Below are 16,900 nucleotides of genomic sequence, written 5' to 3'. Positions count from 1 at the left end.
TTCACTTGCACAAAAACTTCTTAGACGGAAAACCACCATCCTCGGCACAGTCAACAAGATTCGCAGGAAAATTTGTCAATCCACTAGACAGACAGATCGCAATGAATTCACCACTCAGATATGTTGCAGGTCTTTTGTGGTTCTATGTTTATGTGTTTCATTGTGTGTAAAAGGGCTATGGAAATAACAATTTATCTTATTTCTTAGGTGTTTTCAACCTCTGCTGCCACGCTGACGGCGTATGCGGCCAAACGGAAGAAGACAGTCTATATTCTTAGCAGCATGCACAGCGTGGTTCAGACTGATAACACTACCAAAAGGAAGCCAAACACTGTCACCCTTTACAACAAAACAAAGTGTGGCGTGGATGTGATAGACCAGATGGTTCGGGAGTACACTGTCCGCAGAGGAACACGGCGCTGGCCAGTTGCCGAGTTCCTGAACACAGCATGCCTTTTATCCTGTCTTCCTCCCTTCACCCCAACCGGTCGTCGCAGACGGCCGCCCTTCCCTGAGCCTCTTTTTGCTGGAGCTTTCTTCCTGTTAAAAGGGAGTCAAAGTGCATTTGCTCATATGTGGTCATATGACTGTTGAGTTTTTCTCTGTTGTTTTATTGCAGGATCTACCTTATAATAAAAGGTAGACCCTGCAATGTATATGAATAAAGCAATTCAGCAAAAAAAAGAAAGAAAAAGTGGAAAAAGATTATGTACTCATATTACTATGTGTTCCTTGTTCTTACAGGAGAGAGATCAGAGAGCTTCAGAGGCTCTCTGCAGTCTGCACTCTGAGAAACTCAAACTCTTCTGTCTGGACCATCAGCAGCCAGTGTGTCACATCTGCAGAGACTCAGAAAAACACACCAACCACAGATTCAGACCCATCGATGAAGCTGCACAACAACACAAGAAGGAACTTCAGGAAACTCTGGAGCCCTTAAAGGAGAAGTTAAAGGTTTGTGAAGAAGTTCAAGTGAAGTTTGATCAAACAGCAGAACACATTAAGGTCCAGGCCCGACACACAGAGAGGCAGATTAAGGAGCAGTTTAAGAAGCTTCACCAGTTTCTAGCAGAGGAAGAGGAGGCCAGGCTGGCTGCACTGAGGGAGGAAGAGGAGCAGAAGAGTGGGATGATGAAGGAGAAGATGGAGGCTCTGAGCAGAGAGATAGCAGCTCTTTCAGACGCAGTCAGAGCCACAGAGGAGGAGCTGAGAGCTGAAGACGTCTCATTCCTGCACAACTACAAGGCTGCAGTGGAAAGAGTCCAGCGCTGCCCCCTGCTGGATGATCCACAGCTGCCCTCAGGAGCTCTGATAGACCAGGCCAAACACCTGGGCAACCTGACCTTCAACATCTGGAACAACATGAAGGACGTGGTCTCCTACACTCCTCTCATTCTGGACCCAAACACTGCTCATCCAAACCTCATCCTGTCTGAAGATCTGACCAGTGTGAGAGGAGGAGAGAAGCAGCAGCTTCCTGATAATCCAGGGAGAACTAATTGGTTCTACTCTGTCCTGGGCTCTGAGGGCTTTAACTCAGGGACTCACAGCTGGGATGTTGAAGTTGGAGACAGTACATATTGGGACCTGGGTGTGTTGGCAGAGTCTGTGCAGAGGAAGGGAGAGTTATGGTGTAGATTATGGAGAATAGAGTTATTTGAAGGTAAATACTCAGCATGTTCACCATCAGCTCCTCTCACTGTTCTCTCAGTAAAGAAGAAGCTCCAGAGGATCAGAGTGAATCTGAACTGGAACAGAAGAAAGCTGTCGTTCTCTGATCCTGATACTAACACACACATACACACCTTCAGAAACACTTTTACTGAGAAGATGTTTCCATACATTCGCAGTCGTGAAGAAGTGAACGTGTTGCCATTGACAGTGTCAGTGTCAGTAGAGTAGATGAGCTGAGGATGATGGTATTTCTAACGTTGTTTCCTGTCAGTGAATTCCCCATGTACTTATACTCTCACTGACAAAATGCAATAATACACCCAGTCTAAAAGAACGTTCAGATTTGAATGTATTTATGAATGATTTAGAAAGTGAAAACTCAGCACATGGTTAGAAACCAGCTTGTGTTGTAACTCAGACAGTGAGTACAAACCTCAGACTAACAAATTAAAACTGGTTAATGTAAACGAATGGAACTCCTACCACATTAAATGATTTGAAAAAAATATATAGCAGGCATATGTAACAAACAACAAGAATTTTATGACATTATATATCTGGTAGTAAGATTAAATTTCAATTTTCAATTTCAAATTTGTTGATACATAATAAAAGTGTTTGGTGGACCCATTTTGAACCCTTTGTAACACATTTGGCTTGAACAGAAAACCAATCAGAACAATTTATTGTATTTGTATATGTATATATGTATATGTAATTAATTATTCCGATTAGTTTTTTTATCATTTGGAAAAAAGAGACATTTTATTATAAATGTAAATATTCAATTTGAGGTTATATGGATATGAACAAACAAATTACTCTATTTGTATTATAAGTTAGTATTTTTAAGTGGTCAGCAACTTTAGAGTATTTTTTACCAAAAAAGGGACATAATGTTGTGTAGGTAATTTTAAGAAGTGATTTCATGATATTTTCCCTTCTTACCATAATCTTACCTTATAAATATACATCAGTTTTGATTATTCACTGTTCATTTGTCCTTGTACTTTACAAAAAAAAAAAAAAAAAGGAATTACAGGAAAAACATGATTCTTTTTGTAATTGTATGTGGAAAAATAATCAGTATGAAACATTACATGTATAGACATATGCGACTTTATAATACTGTAATCAAAACAGTCTGCTTTTTGTTAACAATAATTAAATTGTTAATTTTATGTGTTTATTGTGCTGTGTTATGTTGTGTTGGATGGTATACATGCATGCATTTGAGAGAGAGTGTATAAATCTATCAACATGCACTGATCATTTAGGAGGTGAACAAAGACCATCTTGGAGGGATGTGTTTGGTGTACCTTTGACGAGGCCCTCAAGCAGGGGCGGATCTAGAGAAATTTTCTTAGGGTGGTATGAGGGTGGCAAAAAAATCAAATGGGGTGGCAAATCAAAGCCTTTTTTTCAAACACATATGCAGGTGGTTACATATGGTTAAAATGAATCAAATGCAGTACGTATACATGTTTTTCATATAAATATAGTCTATAACTTAATTATTTTCTGTAGCCCACATAATTAAACACTTTAGTTACATAAAACGTGAGTTTTGATCTTATGTACTGTATAATAAATAAATATGTAGCCCAATAAATATAAGATCCAGAAAGGTACACAACATGGGGCGGTTCATTTACAAACACAAGTCTAACTTAAGTTTCACTGTTTCTTGTTAGAAAAAACAGTAAAATTGTTACATGCTTAAATCACACGAAATGTCAGAAATCTGCACTGACATGAACACAAATTTAAACCTAATCTTTCGTGATTTGTTGGATTAACCCTCCAAAATATAACCGGTCATTTTTGACTCCTTTTGAGTTAACGTTTGTATTTCATCCTCAGGTTGTTTCATTTTATTTTTTCCCCTTGCCTTGTTTGGTATCATTTTTTTCAGCTCAACCTCACGTGTCTGAATTTAGTTGTTTTTTCATTGACACACACATAAAACTTAAAATCCTAGTAGTAGTAGTTTTTTTTACTGTAAAAAAAACCCCCACAGACATGTTGAGTAAAGTATTTTTATAACTTGAAATGCAAATATAAATTGTACATGTTGTAAACATATACAACTATTTGTCTAAAAATGCAGCCAATACACCTGCCGTTTTTTTTTTTTTTCATTTTCTACAACCATTTAAAATATTACTAAAACTAAAATGAGAGAACAATCAGGTGTCACAATAAGACGCCCCACAAATGATGTGTGCCAGTAAAAAAAAAAAAGTCAGACAGAGGAGAACAGCACAGGGATAAACCTGCAGGCATGACAACAGGTGGTGTATCACTCCGCTGGTTTTCCACCTGGTGACAACATTCATTTGTGCCCTCACTGACACACAAAACAATGACTACACAACAGACTAACTACACTCTCCATGCTAAACGTCACAAATCACCCACATCTAAAAACTCTCTCTCTCTCACTCTCATCTCGCAGTCGTTGCCGTCACCCCCAAAACTTTCGGCTCTTTTAAAACAACCAAATCTCACGTGTTGACTTTTTTTTTTTTTAAATTGGTCGACATGGTACATTTTTCCACCGATAGGAAAGAGGTGGCTTTTTTTCTTTCTTTACTGTTTTTGCGCTGTCTTTAGAAAACGCTATAAAAAACACACACAAAAACACTGTGACGACAGTATTTAGAAAAAAGCATGGCTTATATATAATTAGATTTTTATCATAACTCTGGATCTACTGGCCTGTAATTAAAAGTTAAAGATCGGTGTATTCTTTGAAGTCCGAACTTTCAACACGGGCTGAAATAGATACTCAGCCTGGCTGCAGCTTGTTGCTATGTCAGCTTAAATTCGGCATGTGATTTTGAAGTGCAGCATGTCCGTGGACCACAGAGGGTTAGTAACACTCACCTTCATTCCATTTTCAGAGTGTAACAACCTGTGTGAAATCCGAAATTCCCATGGTGTTGTTCAAAATGTGCTTTGGCACAATCATAAGCATCGCTTGCTACTGAAAACAAGAAAATGGTGGAAGGGGGTAACACTATGCAATATATTCAGTTTTAGCATTTATATTCACTGTTAACTGTAACTACACTCAAAGTGTTAATGCTATCTTATTTTAAAAAGCAGGGGGTGTCCAGGGTACACACTCTGCAGAGCAACATCAATAATTAGGGGTGGGTTTTTATAATCGATTCATCGATTAAAATCGATTCTGGCTTGGATAACGTAAAATCGATTCATTAAAATCCTGAATCGATTTTTTAATATAAATTTATTTTGCCCGAAATGCCAGAATCTCTGGTGACATCTCACAAAATTTCAAGAACCACCAAACAGTAAATGAGAGCAGGTACACGGATTCTGCACAAAGACTTAAACACACAGCGCGACCCGCGGATCAGAATCAGTTAGATGTCGCCTTTCTCACAGTCGGGGCTGAAAGCCGACAGCTCGCTGATTCTGATCTGTCGGCGGGTCCGCGCTTTGTGTTCACGCCCTTTATGCGCTGATTCTAAAGCTGTTAGTTTGATCTCTCTCCAAACAATATTGACCGAACCAGCAGCAAAAGAAGATCCAAACGCTTCACATAAACATCGTCATGAATTCACTCTGACTTTTACTGTTTTGCTTCCACCGCGATGCACAGCTCTCTCTCTCTGTGTACTTTAAGAACAGTTTCCCTTTCTTCATTATTCGCTTGCTTGTTACGCACAAGTCTACTGTTGTTTACAGCGCTGTCGGCCGCTGTTTTTTTCCCTTTTACATTCTTCCGAAAAGAAAACCTCATTTCTGCTGTTCAATACTGAACAAATTTAAACTTTTTAAAATTAGTCAAAATGCAAAACGCTTAGCCGTGTCTCTAATAAAACCGCTGTAACTTCAGAGGTAATGTTCATATGTTGATTAATGGTTTTCTTTCATTTTTGATGTACTGCAGAATATTTTTATAAAATCCCAGGCCAGGAAAATCACCTTCATGTTTTTCTGTTTTATCTTCAGCTACTTTGACACAAAGGCATCTGCTGTGACGCTCACACCTGTGATAAAGTCTTGCGTGTGTCAGTTTCCTTTTTATTGATACAAAAATATGTAAATGTACTGATCTGAATCATAATATTTCTGACTGCCAAAATTTCCCAGATTTAAATCGAATCTAATCTAATTAAATCGAATCGTGGATCGAATCGATTCGGGACCTTGTGAATTGGAATTGAATCGATTCTAGAAATCAGTGACGATACCCAGCCCTATCAATAATGTACTGTGGCCATAAGATGGCAGTAAACTGCAGTATGGCAGCAACTTTTCAAAATTGTTAACATGCTTGAAGAAAATGTTAAAGATGTTCAAAATTATAGAGTTGTCATAGCTGTAGTGTTTCATCATGTTCACTAGCTTAAGTATCTTATTTATTGTCACCATCAACTTTGATCTTCAAAGTGTGAGGCTTTGCATGGACCAATAATAATAATATTCTTATGATTTTGTTATAATTTATTAAGCAATTAATACATTAATATTCACTTAAAATTGAAATTATTAAATTGCAATAAAAACACAATTATGTAAGACATTGACAGTATTTACAAAAGTGCTCTGACATTTTTGCACATGTCTGAGCTTGACATGACCAGGTGAGAAACCCCCTCTGGGCTTCACCACTCAGTGGAAGTGAAACATGACATAATTCACCTAGATGATTTCTAACTTGTTTTTATTTTTCTTTCATTCAGTCTTTTACTTGTTCCTGAGTAAATCCTTTTGGCTGAGACTGAAGTTAATCTTCATAACTGGACCGTTTTATTTAACTATGATGTCTCACTGCTGTCAGTAAGAAAGACTCTTTCAGCCACCATTATTCTCGATGTTAAATTGTAATATACGTATTGTAACACTTTTTCTAAACTGAAGTGTGTTTTCACTTGGAGCAGACATATCTGGACCAGCATATTCATCCTGATGACTACTGCAGAAATGATCAGATTTCTGGGGGGTTAATTTTGGTTATTTATTCAACTCTGTTCTAAACACCAGCTGACCATTGAAAGTCTTGGGTTTCTGCTAAAATAGAAATAAAATTCTAACATATGATCTGTCTGGAGAACACCTGTCCTCTATGCATTTTACACTTCAGAGTTGTGCTCTTGTCCTTTTGTCGAATAAAAACAAGAACCTTTGTACCTTTGTTTCGACGTAATTGTAACTAACTACTGAATTTAGTACAATCACATGTTACATTAAAGCAACGCTGAAAAAAGTAATGTACTTTGTGTAATCTGTTATTTTGTGACACCCAACACCAGTGATGGGAATAATGGTGTTGCTAACGGCATTACTTTTTTCAGTGACTAGTAATCTAACAAATTACTATTTCTATTGTTGCCATGCCATTACTAACAAGTGCAGACGCGTTACTATTTTTCAACACATAGACAGCTGAACCTGTCTTCAGCATACCGGGAGCTACGCAGGCAGTGCTGCTCATTGGCTGAGGAAGAATAAAGTAGTTAGGGTAAACCAATCACATGACCGATTTAAGATGGCATAGCATCAAGATACTATGGCAATCTCTGTGAGGAAACTGTTGAATGTCACAGGTGCTGCTAAGAAGCCACCAAAGCCAGAAAACAGGAGGAGCGATACACCTGATGTCAGGTCTGCAGGTATCAGGCACAAATAATTTTTGTGGGATCTTATTTGATGAAGAACACCTGATCGTTCTGTAAATAGTTTGGAATGGTTCTTAAAAAAAAAAGTTTTTTAGGTAAATAGTTGCATATAACTTTGCAAAAGTTTTGTAAACCACAAGTTTTAAACTTGTAGATTTTTTTAAATGTACAATTTATATTTGCATTTGAACTTTTGGAAATGATTCGTTAAACATGTTTGTGAAATTTTGTCTGAACATAGATGGATTAATCAGTTGTGTTAATAGAGTATATTAAAATGAAAAAAATAACTATAAAACTAGATGTGAGGTTGTGCTGAAAAGAATGATACCAAACAAGACAAGATAAACAGCTTTTAAACCTGAAATGTAGAGGTCAATGTAGTCAGAAAACGGCCAATTATACCCTGGACCCCAGAGGGTTAAACTTTTTTATAAAGTAATGCAATTGTTACTTTCCCTAGTAAATGTTTACTTTCATAATATTGTAACTTAGTTACTAACTCAGTTACCCCCCTCCCGCTTCACTCACCATCCGTCTCTTTCTTCTGCTCTTAATCAGTACTGTAGTGCAGAACAAAAACGAGTCCAGACAGATGCCTGCACCGACACGCACACACAGATACCCACACACACAGACACATAAAAATGAGACAGCTTCTAGAGGCAGTTGTCAGGCCTATGGCTGACTCAGAGAAAAAGGACTCAAATGTAGGATTCAGACGGAGGCACTGGTAAACGTTTAGTAACCAAATTTATTTAGAGAAACAAGTGAATGTACAAGACAAGTAAACCGTGAACTGTGGGAATGAACATAAACTATGAATAATGCAAAACTGTGAAGTACATATGCAACCTGAGCTATGAAAGCAATCAGAGAAACTTGGACAGTGAAAATGACACTTCTATGACTTTGTGGCCAAAAAGGGTGTAGACATACTGGATGGCTGGTTCATGGGGATTCCCTGATATGGAAATAACATAAGTTCAGGTATTGTTCCAGGAAAATGCTGGCTGACTGTGGTGTAGAGTGTTCCTTTGATGCTTACTTGCTGCAGGTGGAGGAGTAGCATGGAGGGGAGAATTGTCCGAGTGAGTGGGGAGGAATCCAGAACTCCAGAAGCTGAGGCAGGGAGGCAGGCAGGTGCATAGGGCGAGCAAAGCCATGGCTGAGAAAACTGTCTAGAAGTCCTGCCTCTGAATGAAGCTTTTCTGGGGAAGGTTTGCATCAGGAGAGTTATTATAAATGAGTATCACAAGGAAAGATAATGCAATTCACTTAAGCGGTTCACAAATACTATTGTGGCCTACATTAACTTTGGTTAGCTGAGACTCTGTTGAAGAGGAGTGGAGAGTGTTGGTGTTATATGTCAACAGATGAAATGAATGGCCCCTCCCAGAGGTGGAACTGCTGACTCTGTGGAAAACACCGAAACTCACCCGGATCATGACGGTAACAAGACAACAAGCATCAGCGCCATGTTACGCTAACTGTTAGCAGTTCAACGATCCAGTGAAGATCCACCACTCTGGTTAGTAGTGGCTTCATTAAAGCATAAGGAACAGGTAAGTGATCATCAGCTGGTGCATAGAGACAAAAAAAGGTGGGGAAACAAAAATATCTTAGAGAAAAGAAAAGGTTTGCCTGTTTTAAACTTTGTTCTGTTATTAAAAGGATTCACAGCATCATGATTAAATATTTTTGATTAAATTAGCAAAAAAGAAAATCATCAAGGGTCCTAAAGGCTGAACGACAGCTTGAGATACAAAGAGAGTCCACCTTTGTGTGTTAATGCGTGACAGATCCCAATAGAACAAACTCATAGTTGTGCCTGTGGCTGCTGTGGAATATACACTACACCACTGAAGGGCACTCTGTCTTCTTAGCTTCTTAAAAGTTTACATGTTTTGACCTGTCTTAAGAAGACAAACAGCTACGCTCTGGAATGAAACACACACGTGGGTGTAGTTGAATGAGTCTCTACCCTGTTTTTCGTCCTCATTAAAGAGAGACGCACAGACGATCAGACTGAGCTCAGACCAAACTAGCAGCTTCCTCTGAGTGAGTCCAGCTACAGGAGAGAAAAGTGGAAAACTCCAACACTGCTGCTTCAAGCTGCTGACGCTCCACACACTGAATGTGAGTTTGAGCAAAAACATGACTCAAAGGAAGTTTCAGTGAAGGTGGTAGAGGAGGGAGGGGAGCCAGGACTGACTGTACTTCCTGTCTGCTGTTTTCAGCTTCACTCACAGACTCAATGGCTTCCAGATCAGAGGAGGATCTCTGCTGTCAGGTAAGTCAGGAGATCTTCAGTATTCCCATTGTTCTTTTATGTAGCTACAGCTTCTATAAAGACTGTCTGAAGGGATAGTGGAAAGAGAAAAGTTAGTACATAAATGAGCCACTTGTAAACCTGGCTTTAAAGAACTACTCATATTTTAATATTAGATAAAATTAACTTGAGAAAATGCACATTGCAGTTTTTTAATCAATGCATTTATTAAGGTTTTTTAAAAAAAAAAAGCTATTCAAACCTGCCTGGCCCTATTTTAAAAGGTATTTTATAAAGTAAGTGACTCCCTTCACCCGGTTAGGCAAAAGTCAACAATCTTCGGTCGATGTGGGTGGCCTTGAATGAGGAGAGAGAGAGTCACAACAAATAGTCTGATTATCTAGGGGAGAATTTTGTCATTCCCGTCAGCTTTTACCTTGAGCATCCAGCTGGTGCCGGGGGGGCGCATGAGACGAAGATGGTAGTTGTTTTGGTTAGTGCGAACAAACTGCATCCAATTTTACAGTAGGTCTAATGTCTGTCACTGGTCACCAGGTCTCATCGTTCAATGTCCTCCATCGAGTGTTGCCAGACACACGACACAACCGACCATAGAGTATCCGGCAGGGAATGCCTCCACAGGACAATCGGGATAATTCTTCTTTTGTCTTTTAGCGAACAAGTCTGGGAGAGTCTCTAAGGGTTAGAGAATAAGCAAGACTATACAAGACATGAGAAGCTAAGCAGGAACGATAAGGAAGAGGGAGAAAGTGTGACAGCCAAGAGAAGAGAAGTGTTTCGGGACCTGGATAACTTGTCATGATTAATGGAACCTTGAATTCTGATTACTGCTGGCAACCTTTACTGAGGTTCTTTAGCATGATCTTGAACTACCCGTAAATGGCAGGTTAGCCATGCATGTCACCTATTAATAGAGATAGATTGATAATATTTAAACTATTTAAATTTTAATATTTTAAATTGAAATTAATTAATGGTGGGACTTCTTTGACCAGTCTTGTTGGAACGGGGTCTAAAATACATATTGATGGTTTGGAAGAAGTAATTACTAGAGAGTTGAAGAAAAAGAATAAATAAATATCAATGTATTTGAAAACAGCTACACAACAGACAGTCGGTGTCATAAGCCACTGCCTCTGTTCAAACATGGTCATTAACAGTGGACATAGAAGGCTTCTTTCACTAGTCTTTTAAACCATCTGTCTTCTCTGTCCAAAATGATTCCAGCATTCAGCTGTCTGCCATCTATAATCCAGTTTTGAGATCCCTTCCCAGACACCTTAATGCCATTCACATCCTTGGCCATTTGACTAAAGTATCACATGATAGGGTGGGGCTAGCTTTCACAATGGATTCACCCAAAACCTTGGCTGATTGTGACCTACACCTGTTTTAACACATTGACTCATGTGATTATGTAGAGAATCAGTAGCGGAGTGTGGGAGTATCCCTTTGGGGAAAATCCCAAAGGGCTTAAAATCTGGGACTGCACACCAAGAAACTTTGATGAGAGATTAAATGCCCTAAATCGTCCATTAGTTATGGTGCAATAGGTGTAGGCTGCTGGGGGATTCCCATCATGTACGGAGTATTACTGTCAGAGGGGCCCGGAGGCAAGAAACTTGAAAGGAACCTAAGAGCAGTAACCCAGATTGAAGGCGGAAGGAATGTTTTAACAAGGTTTATATAACTAATACAATGGTAACATTTGGCAGCCTGTGCTTTGTGCTGGGCAGAGGGGGGAGGGGCGGTAGTTACACTCTCAGTAACACAGGAAGAGAGCCAGAGGGAGAGAGAGAGAAAGAGAGCCAGGGACAACAACATCACATTAGAAAGGTATCCGGTTGTTCAGTGATGACGCGACGAATCCTACTTCCGGGTCTAAAGTAGTCTGCGTTTAATATGGCTTTTGTGTTGTTAACTTGTTTAATGTTATGTATTTTCTTCTATTTGATCTCAAAAAGCTCCTAAAACAGTCAGTGATCCCTGTTGACCTCCCTCGGCTTTTATTAAATAATCATTTATTTAAGCTCAGTTTTTAAAACCTTAGGATGTAACTACAGCCCAGCCCATGCAGCAGTATATGAATGACTAACCTCGTATTGTGGATGGATTATCTCAGTTGTTCTCCTGGCTGAAGTTTGGTCCTTTTACAGCATCCTGCCATGCGATTACATTTGTTCCTGACCACCGAGAACACTCACGTTAACTTTTATCGAGTGGAAAAAAAGTTAGCTTGTTTATATTATGCTAACATAGCTGTGTCGCTAGCGGTCACGTAGCACATCATTATATACCAGCTAGCCAAACTTCAGTAACCCTACAAACGTCACTGCTGTTTAGTTTTCTGTCTTCATTTATGCTGCAAGTGATAGCAGAGCTGTACGTTTTAATTTGTTTCCAAAACCCCGCAGTCAGGACATGCTATATTGTATTTAGATAGAAGCTAGCGAGCTAACTCCCTGCTAACTTCTAACTCCGTTAAATGTCATAAATTCCGTTTTCATGGATGCCTGGATGTTAAACTCAATTGTTACACCTGGTAGAGCAGAATGCTGATCATTTTATTAAAGATGAAAGTCTTTAGACAGTTTTTCAGCTCTCAGTAATGCCATAGTGATCGTTTGATATATGGACCTGCAGCGGAGTTTAGACCCAGACACGGCTAGTGACGTCAGACTGAACAACCGGATAGTAATCATCCACAACTACACTCAACAAAAATATAAACGCAACACCTTTGTTACTGCTCCCATTCCCCATGGGATGGACGTAGAGACCTAAAATTCATTCCAAATACACAATATAACCATCCCTCCCAAACAGTGGTCACAAATCAGTCCAAATGTGTGGTAGTGGGCACATCTGCTATATTGAGATAATCCATCCCACCTCACAGGTGTGCCACATCAGGATGATGATCTGACATCATGAGTAGTGCACAGGTGTACCTCAGACTGCCCACAACAAAAGGCCACCCTGGAATGTGCAGTTTTTTGCGCTATTGGGGGTCTGGGGTCCCAGAACCGGTCAGTATCTGGTGTGACCACCATTTGCCTCATGCAGTGCAACACATCGTCGCATGGAGTCTATCAGATTGTCAATTGTGGCCTGTGGAATGTTGGTCCACTCCACTTCAATGGCTGTGCGAGGTTGTTGGATATTCGTGGGAACTGGTACACGCTGTCATATACCCATGTCCGGTGAGTATGCTGGCCATGCAAGAACTGGGACATTCTCAGCTGCCATCTGCCCTGAACAATGTGAACCATGATTCATCCGTGAAGCGCACACCTCTCCAACGTGCCAGACGCCATCGAATGTGAGCATTTGCCCACACAAGTCTGTTACGGCGACGAGCTGGAGTCAGGTCAAGACCCTGATGAGGACAATGGGCATGCAGTTGAGCGTCCCTGAGACAGTTTCTGACAATTTTTGCAGAAATTGTTTGGTTGTGCAAACCAATTGTTCCAGCAGCTGTCTGGGTGGCTGGTCTCAGACAATCTTGGAGGTGAACCTGCTGGATGTGGAGGTCCTGGGCTGGTGTGGTTACACGAGGTCTGCGGTTGTGAGGCCGGTTGGATGTGCTGCCATATTCTCTGAAACGCCTGTGGAGACGGCTTATGGTTGAGAAATGAACATTCAATGTACGGGCGACAGATCTGGTTGACATTCCTGCTGTCAGCATGCCAATTGCACGCTCCCTCATTGCTTGTGGCATCTGTGGCATTTTGCTGTGAGACAAAACTGCACATTCCAGGGTGGCCTTTTGTTGTGGGCAGTCTGAGGTACACCTGTGCACTACTCATGATGTCAGATCAGCATCCTGATGTGGCACACCTGTGAGGTGGGATGGATTATCTCAATATAGCAGATGTGCCCACTACCACACATTTGGACTGATTTATGACCACTGTTTGGGAGGGATGGTTATATTGTGTATCTGGAATCAATTTTAGATCTCTACGTCCATCCCATGGGGAATGGGAGCAGTAACAAAGGTGTTGCGTTTATATTTTTGTTGAGTGTATTTTCAGTTGCAGATGATAAAGGATTCAGAAAGTTTATTCATGCAGGCCCATATGACAGAGAATATGCATCTTCTTTTTGTTTTCATATTTTAATTTATATTTAATTGTGTTGTGGTTTGCAGCGTTTCGTGTTGTTTCACTTTAAATTTGTTTAAAAGGAAACAGCTGAAAATTTAAATAGTTAAAAGTTGAAATGTGAATAGTTGGTTTTTGTATTTTATGATTTATTTATTACATTTTATGTGGAGTGAATAAATAAAAGTATATTTACGGTGGCCCCTAGAGACAAAGCACGTACAAACTTCAAATCACGTACGAACTCTGAAGCATGTACAAACTCCAAAACACGTAAAAACATGTACAAACTCCAAAACACGTACAAACTCCAAAACACGTAAAAACATGTACAAACTCCAAAACACGTAAAAACACGTACAAACTCCGAAGCACATAAAAACTCAAAACACGTACAAAAGACAACAGAACTGCTCCAGGATGCTGGGCGCAGTGTTGAGCTTTTGTTACTTAGTGGCTACACAAGCCAGCAAGTACCAACGACCGGATTTGGTGTGTGGTAGTAACAGGTAAATGAACATTTTTTAAAATTATTTGACTATATATGAGTGCTTGTGTATTAATACACAAACAATACACATGTGCTTTCAATTGTGTAATTTAAGTGATCTAGGTAGCTCTGTTTTCAGTTAACGCTAGAAATGTGTTTTGGAGTTTGTACGTGTTTTGTCTCTAGGGGCCACCGTATATATTTATATATAAACAAATATAAATAAAACCACCTTTTTTACATTAGTAATTCTTTTTTTTGCATAATTTTGTATTATTGTTAATAATAAATTAATTAAAACAACAAAACAACCTGAAGAGCCGGTTCGGAGCCGAAAGAGGCTCTTTTTAGTGAGGGGGTTTGAAGAGCCGTTTCTCAAAAAGAGACGGAAATCCCATCACTAGCAACATCATCAAGCAAGTAACAAAAGGGTCTGCTAGTTGGGGTGCACTGAGGATAAATCTACTTGGTCATCCGTGGCAGTGTCAAATACGTCTTCTCCAGGGGATGTACCAAGCCGCATGCTCCGTCCTCTAGATCCACCAGTGACAAAAAGGCACCTGCACACTTAGATTTACGTATTAATGCATGCTCAGTCATCCAGGTAAGTAAATCCTCAAAAGTTGACGCTTCACCTCTCATTTGATAAGCTTCTTCACTTCTAAGAGCGACTGGTAGAGAGTCCTGGATTTTTAGCCCTATCGTAGTGTTCTCCCAAGAGGGTCACAAACCCCCTATTGATCTTCTACCTGATCACACAAGCCAAGGGTGAAAAAAGGTGGGGTCACAATCAGCCAAAGTTTTGGGTGAACCCATTGTGAAACCTAGCCCCCTTGTATTAGGTGATTTACTGTAGTCAAATGGCCCAGGGTGCGTTCACTATGTGTTTATACACTTGAATACTGAGTATTGAATTATTACTTGTGATTATTCTCTGGGTGTCTTACACAGCATGCCTTTAACCCTGTCTTAACCCTCCCCTCAGACCAATCAGTCACATCATATAAACACCCTTCCCTGAGCCTGGTTCTGCTGGAGGTTTCTTCCTGTTAAAATAGATTTTTAACTTCCCACTTTTGCCAAAGCGCTTGCTCATAAGGGGTCTATGACTGTTGTTTTTTTTCTCTGTTGTTTTATTGCAGGGTCTACCTTATAATAAAAGGTAGACCCTGCAATGTGTCTGAACAAAACAATTTAGCAAACAATTAAAAATAATTCTACAAAAAAATTAGCAAAAATTAAGAATGTACATTACTATGTTCTTACAGGAGAGAGATCAGAAAACTTCAGGGACTCTCTGCAGTCTGCACTCTGAGGAGCTCAAAATCTTCTGTCTGGACCATCAGCAGACTCTATGTCTCGTTTGCTGTGTTTTAGCACAACACACCAAGCACAGATTCACACCCATCAATGAAGCTGCACAACAACACAAGAAGGAACTTCAGGAAACTCTGGAGCCCTTAAAGGAGAAGTTAAATGTTTGTGAAGAAGCTAAAGTGAAGTTTGATCAAACAGCAGAACACATTAAGGTCCAGGCCCGACACACAGAGAGGCAGATTAAGGAGCAGTTTAAGAAGCTTTACCAGTTTCTAGCAGAGGAAGAGGAGGCCAGGCTGGCTGCACTGAGGGAGGAAGAGGAGCAGAAGAGTGGGATGATGAAGGAGAAGATGGAGGCTCTGAGCAGAGAGATAGCAGCTCTTTCAGACACAGTCAGAGCCACAGAGGAGGAGCTGAGAGCTGAAGACGTCTCATTCCTGCACAACTACAAGGCTGCAGTGGAAAGAGTCCAGCGCTGCCCCCTGCTGGATGATCCACAGCTGCCCTCAGGAGCTCTGATAGACCAGGCCAAACACCTGGGCAACCTGACCTTCAACATCTGGAACAACATGAAGTACATGGTCTCCTACAGTCCTGTCATTCTGGACCCAAACACTGCTGATCCAAACCTCATCCTATCTGAAGATCTGACCAGTGTGAGAGGAGGAGAGAAGCAGCAGCTTCCTGATAATCCAGAGAGGATTCATTGGTTTTACTCTGTCCTGGGCTCTGAGGGCTTTAACTCAGGGACTCACAGCTGGGATGTTGAAGTTGGAAACAGTACATATTGGGACCTAGGTGTGTTGACAAAGTCTATGGGGAGGAAGAAAGAGTTATGGTCTGAATTATGGAGAATAGAGTTATTTGAAGGTAAATACTCAGCATGGTCACCATCAGCTGCTCTCACTGCTCTCTCAGTAGAGAAGAAGCTCCAGAGGATCAGAGTGAATCTGAACTGGAACAGAGGAAAGCTGTCGTTCTCTGATCCTAATACTAACACACACATACACACCTTCAGAAACACTTTCACTGAGAAAATGTTTCCATATATTCGCACTCGTGAAGAAGTGAAAGTGTTGCCGTTAAAAGTGTCAGTGTCACGGAGCAGATGAGTTAGGGATGATTATATTTCTAATGTCGTTTCCTGTCAGTGAAATGTACATTGGGTCCAGATGTAATAATACACTCAGTCTAACAGAAGGTTCACATTTGAATGTATTTAAGAATGATTTAAAAAGTGAAAACTCAGCACAGGGTTAAAAATCAGCTTGAGTTATTACTCAGAGTGAATACAAACCTCAGATGAAAAAATTATAACTGGTTATAATATATCATGCTAATGAATGGAACTCCTGCCACATTAAAT

At 40.1% G+C, this 16,900-nt stretch overlaps 2 protein-coding genes across 2 annotated transcripts; both read left to right on the top strand.

Annotated features, from left to right (window-relative positions):
* The first annotated feature begins 723 nt into the window (after positions 1 to 723).
* On the top strand, positions 724 to 1,902 carry LOC146634919 (zinc-binding protein A33-like). Its single transcript, XM_085342905.1, has one exon. The coding sequence runs from the start codon at positions 724 to 726 to the stop codon at positions 1,900 to 1,902; it is 1,179 nt and encodes a 392-aa protein (XP_085199031.1).
* A 7,683-nt stretch (positions 1,903 to 9,585) lies between these two features.
* Positions 9,586 to 16,646, top strand: LOC146634918 (nuclear factor 7, ovary-like). Its single transcript, XM_085342917.1, has 2 exons — positions 9,586 to 9,621; positions 15,486 to 16,646. Exons 1-2 carry the CDS (start codon positions 9,586 to 9,588, stop codon positions 16,644 to 16,646), a joined length of 1,197 nt encoding a protein of 398 aa, XP_085199043.1.
* The last annotated feature ends 254 nt before the right edge of the window (positions 16,647 to 16,900 follow it).

This window comes from Diplotaxodon limnothrissa, linkage group LG3, assembly GCF_057381915.1.
Source record: "Diplotaxodon limnothrissa isolate DT_005_m linkage group LG3, D_limnothrissa_male_GT1.1, whole genome shotgun sequence".
NCBI classification, from domain to species: Eukaryota; Metazoa; Chordata; class Actinopteri; order Cichliformes; family Cichlidae; genus Diplotaxodon; species Diplotaxodon limnothrissa.
This window is presented reverse-complemented; position numbering and strand designations above follow the sequence as displayed.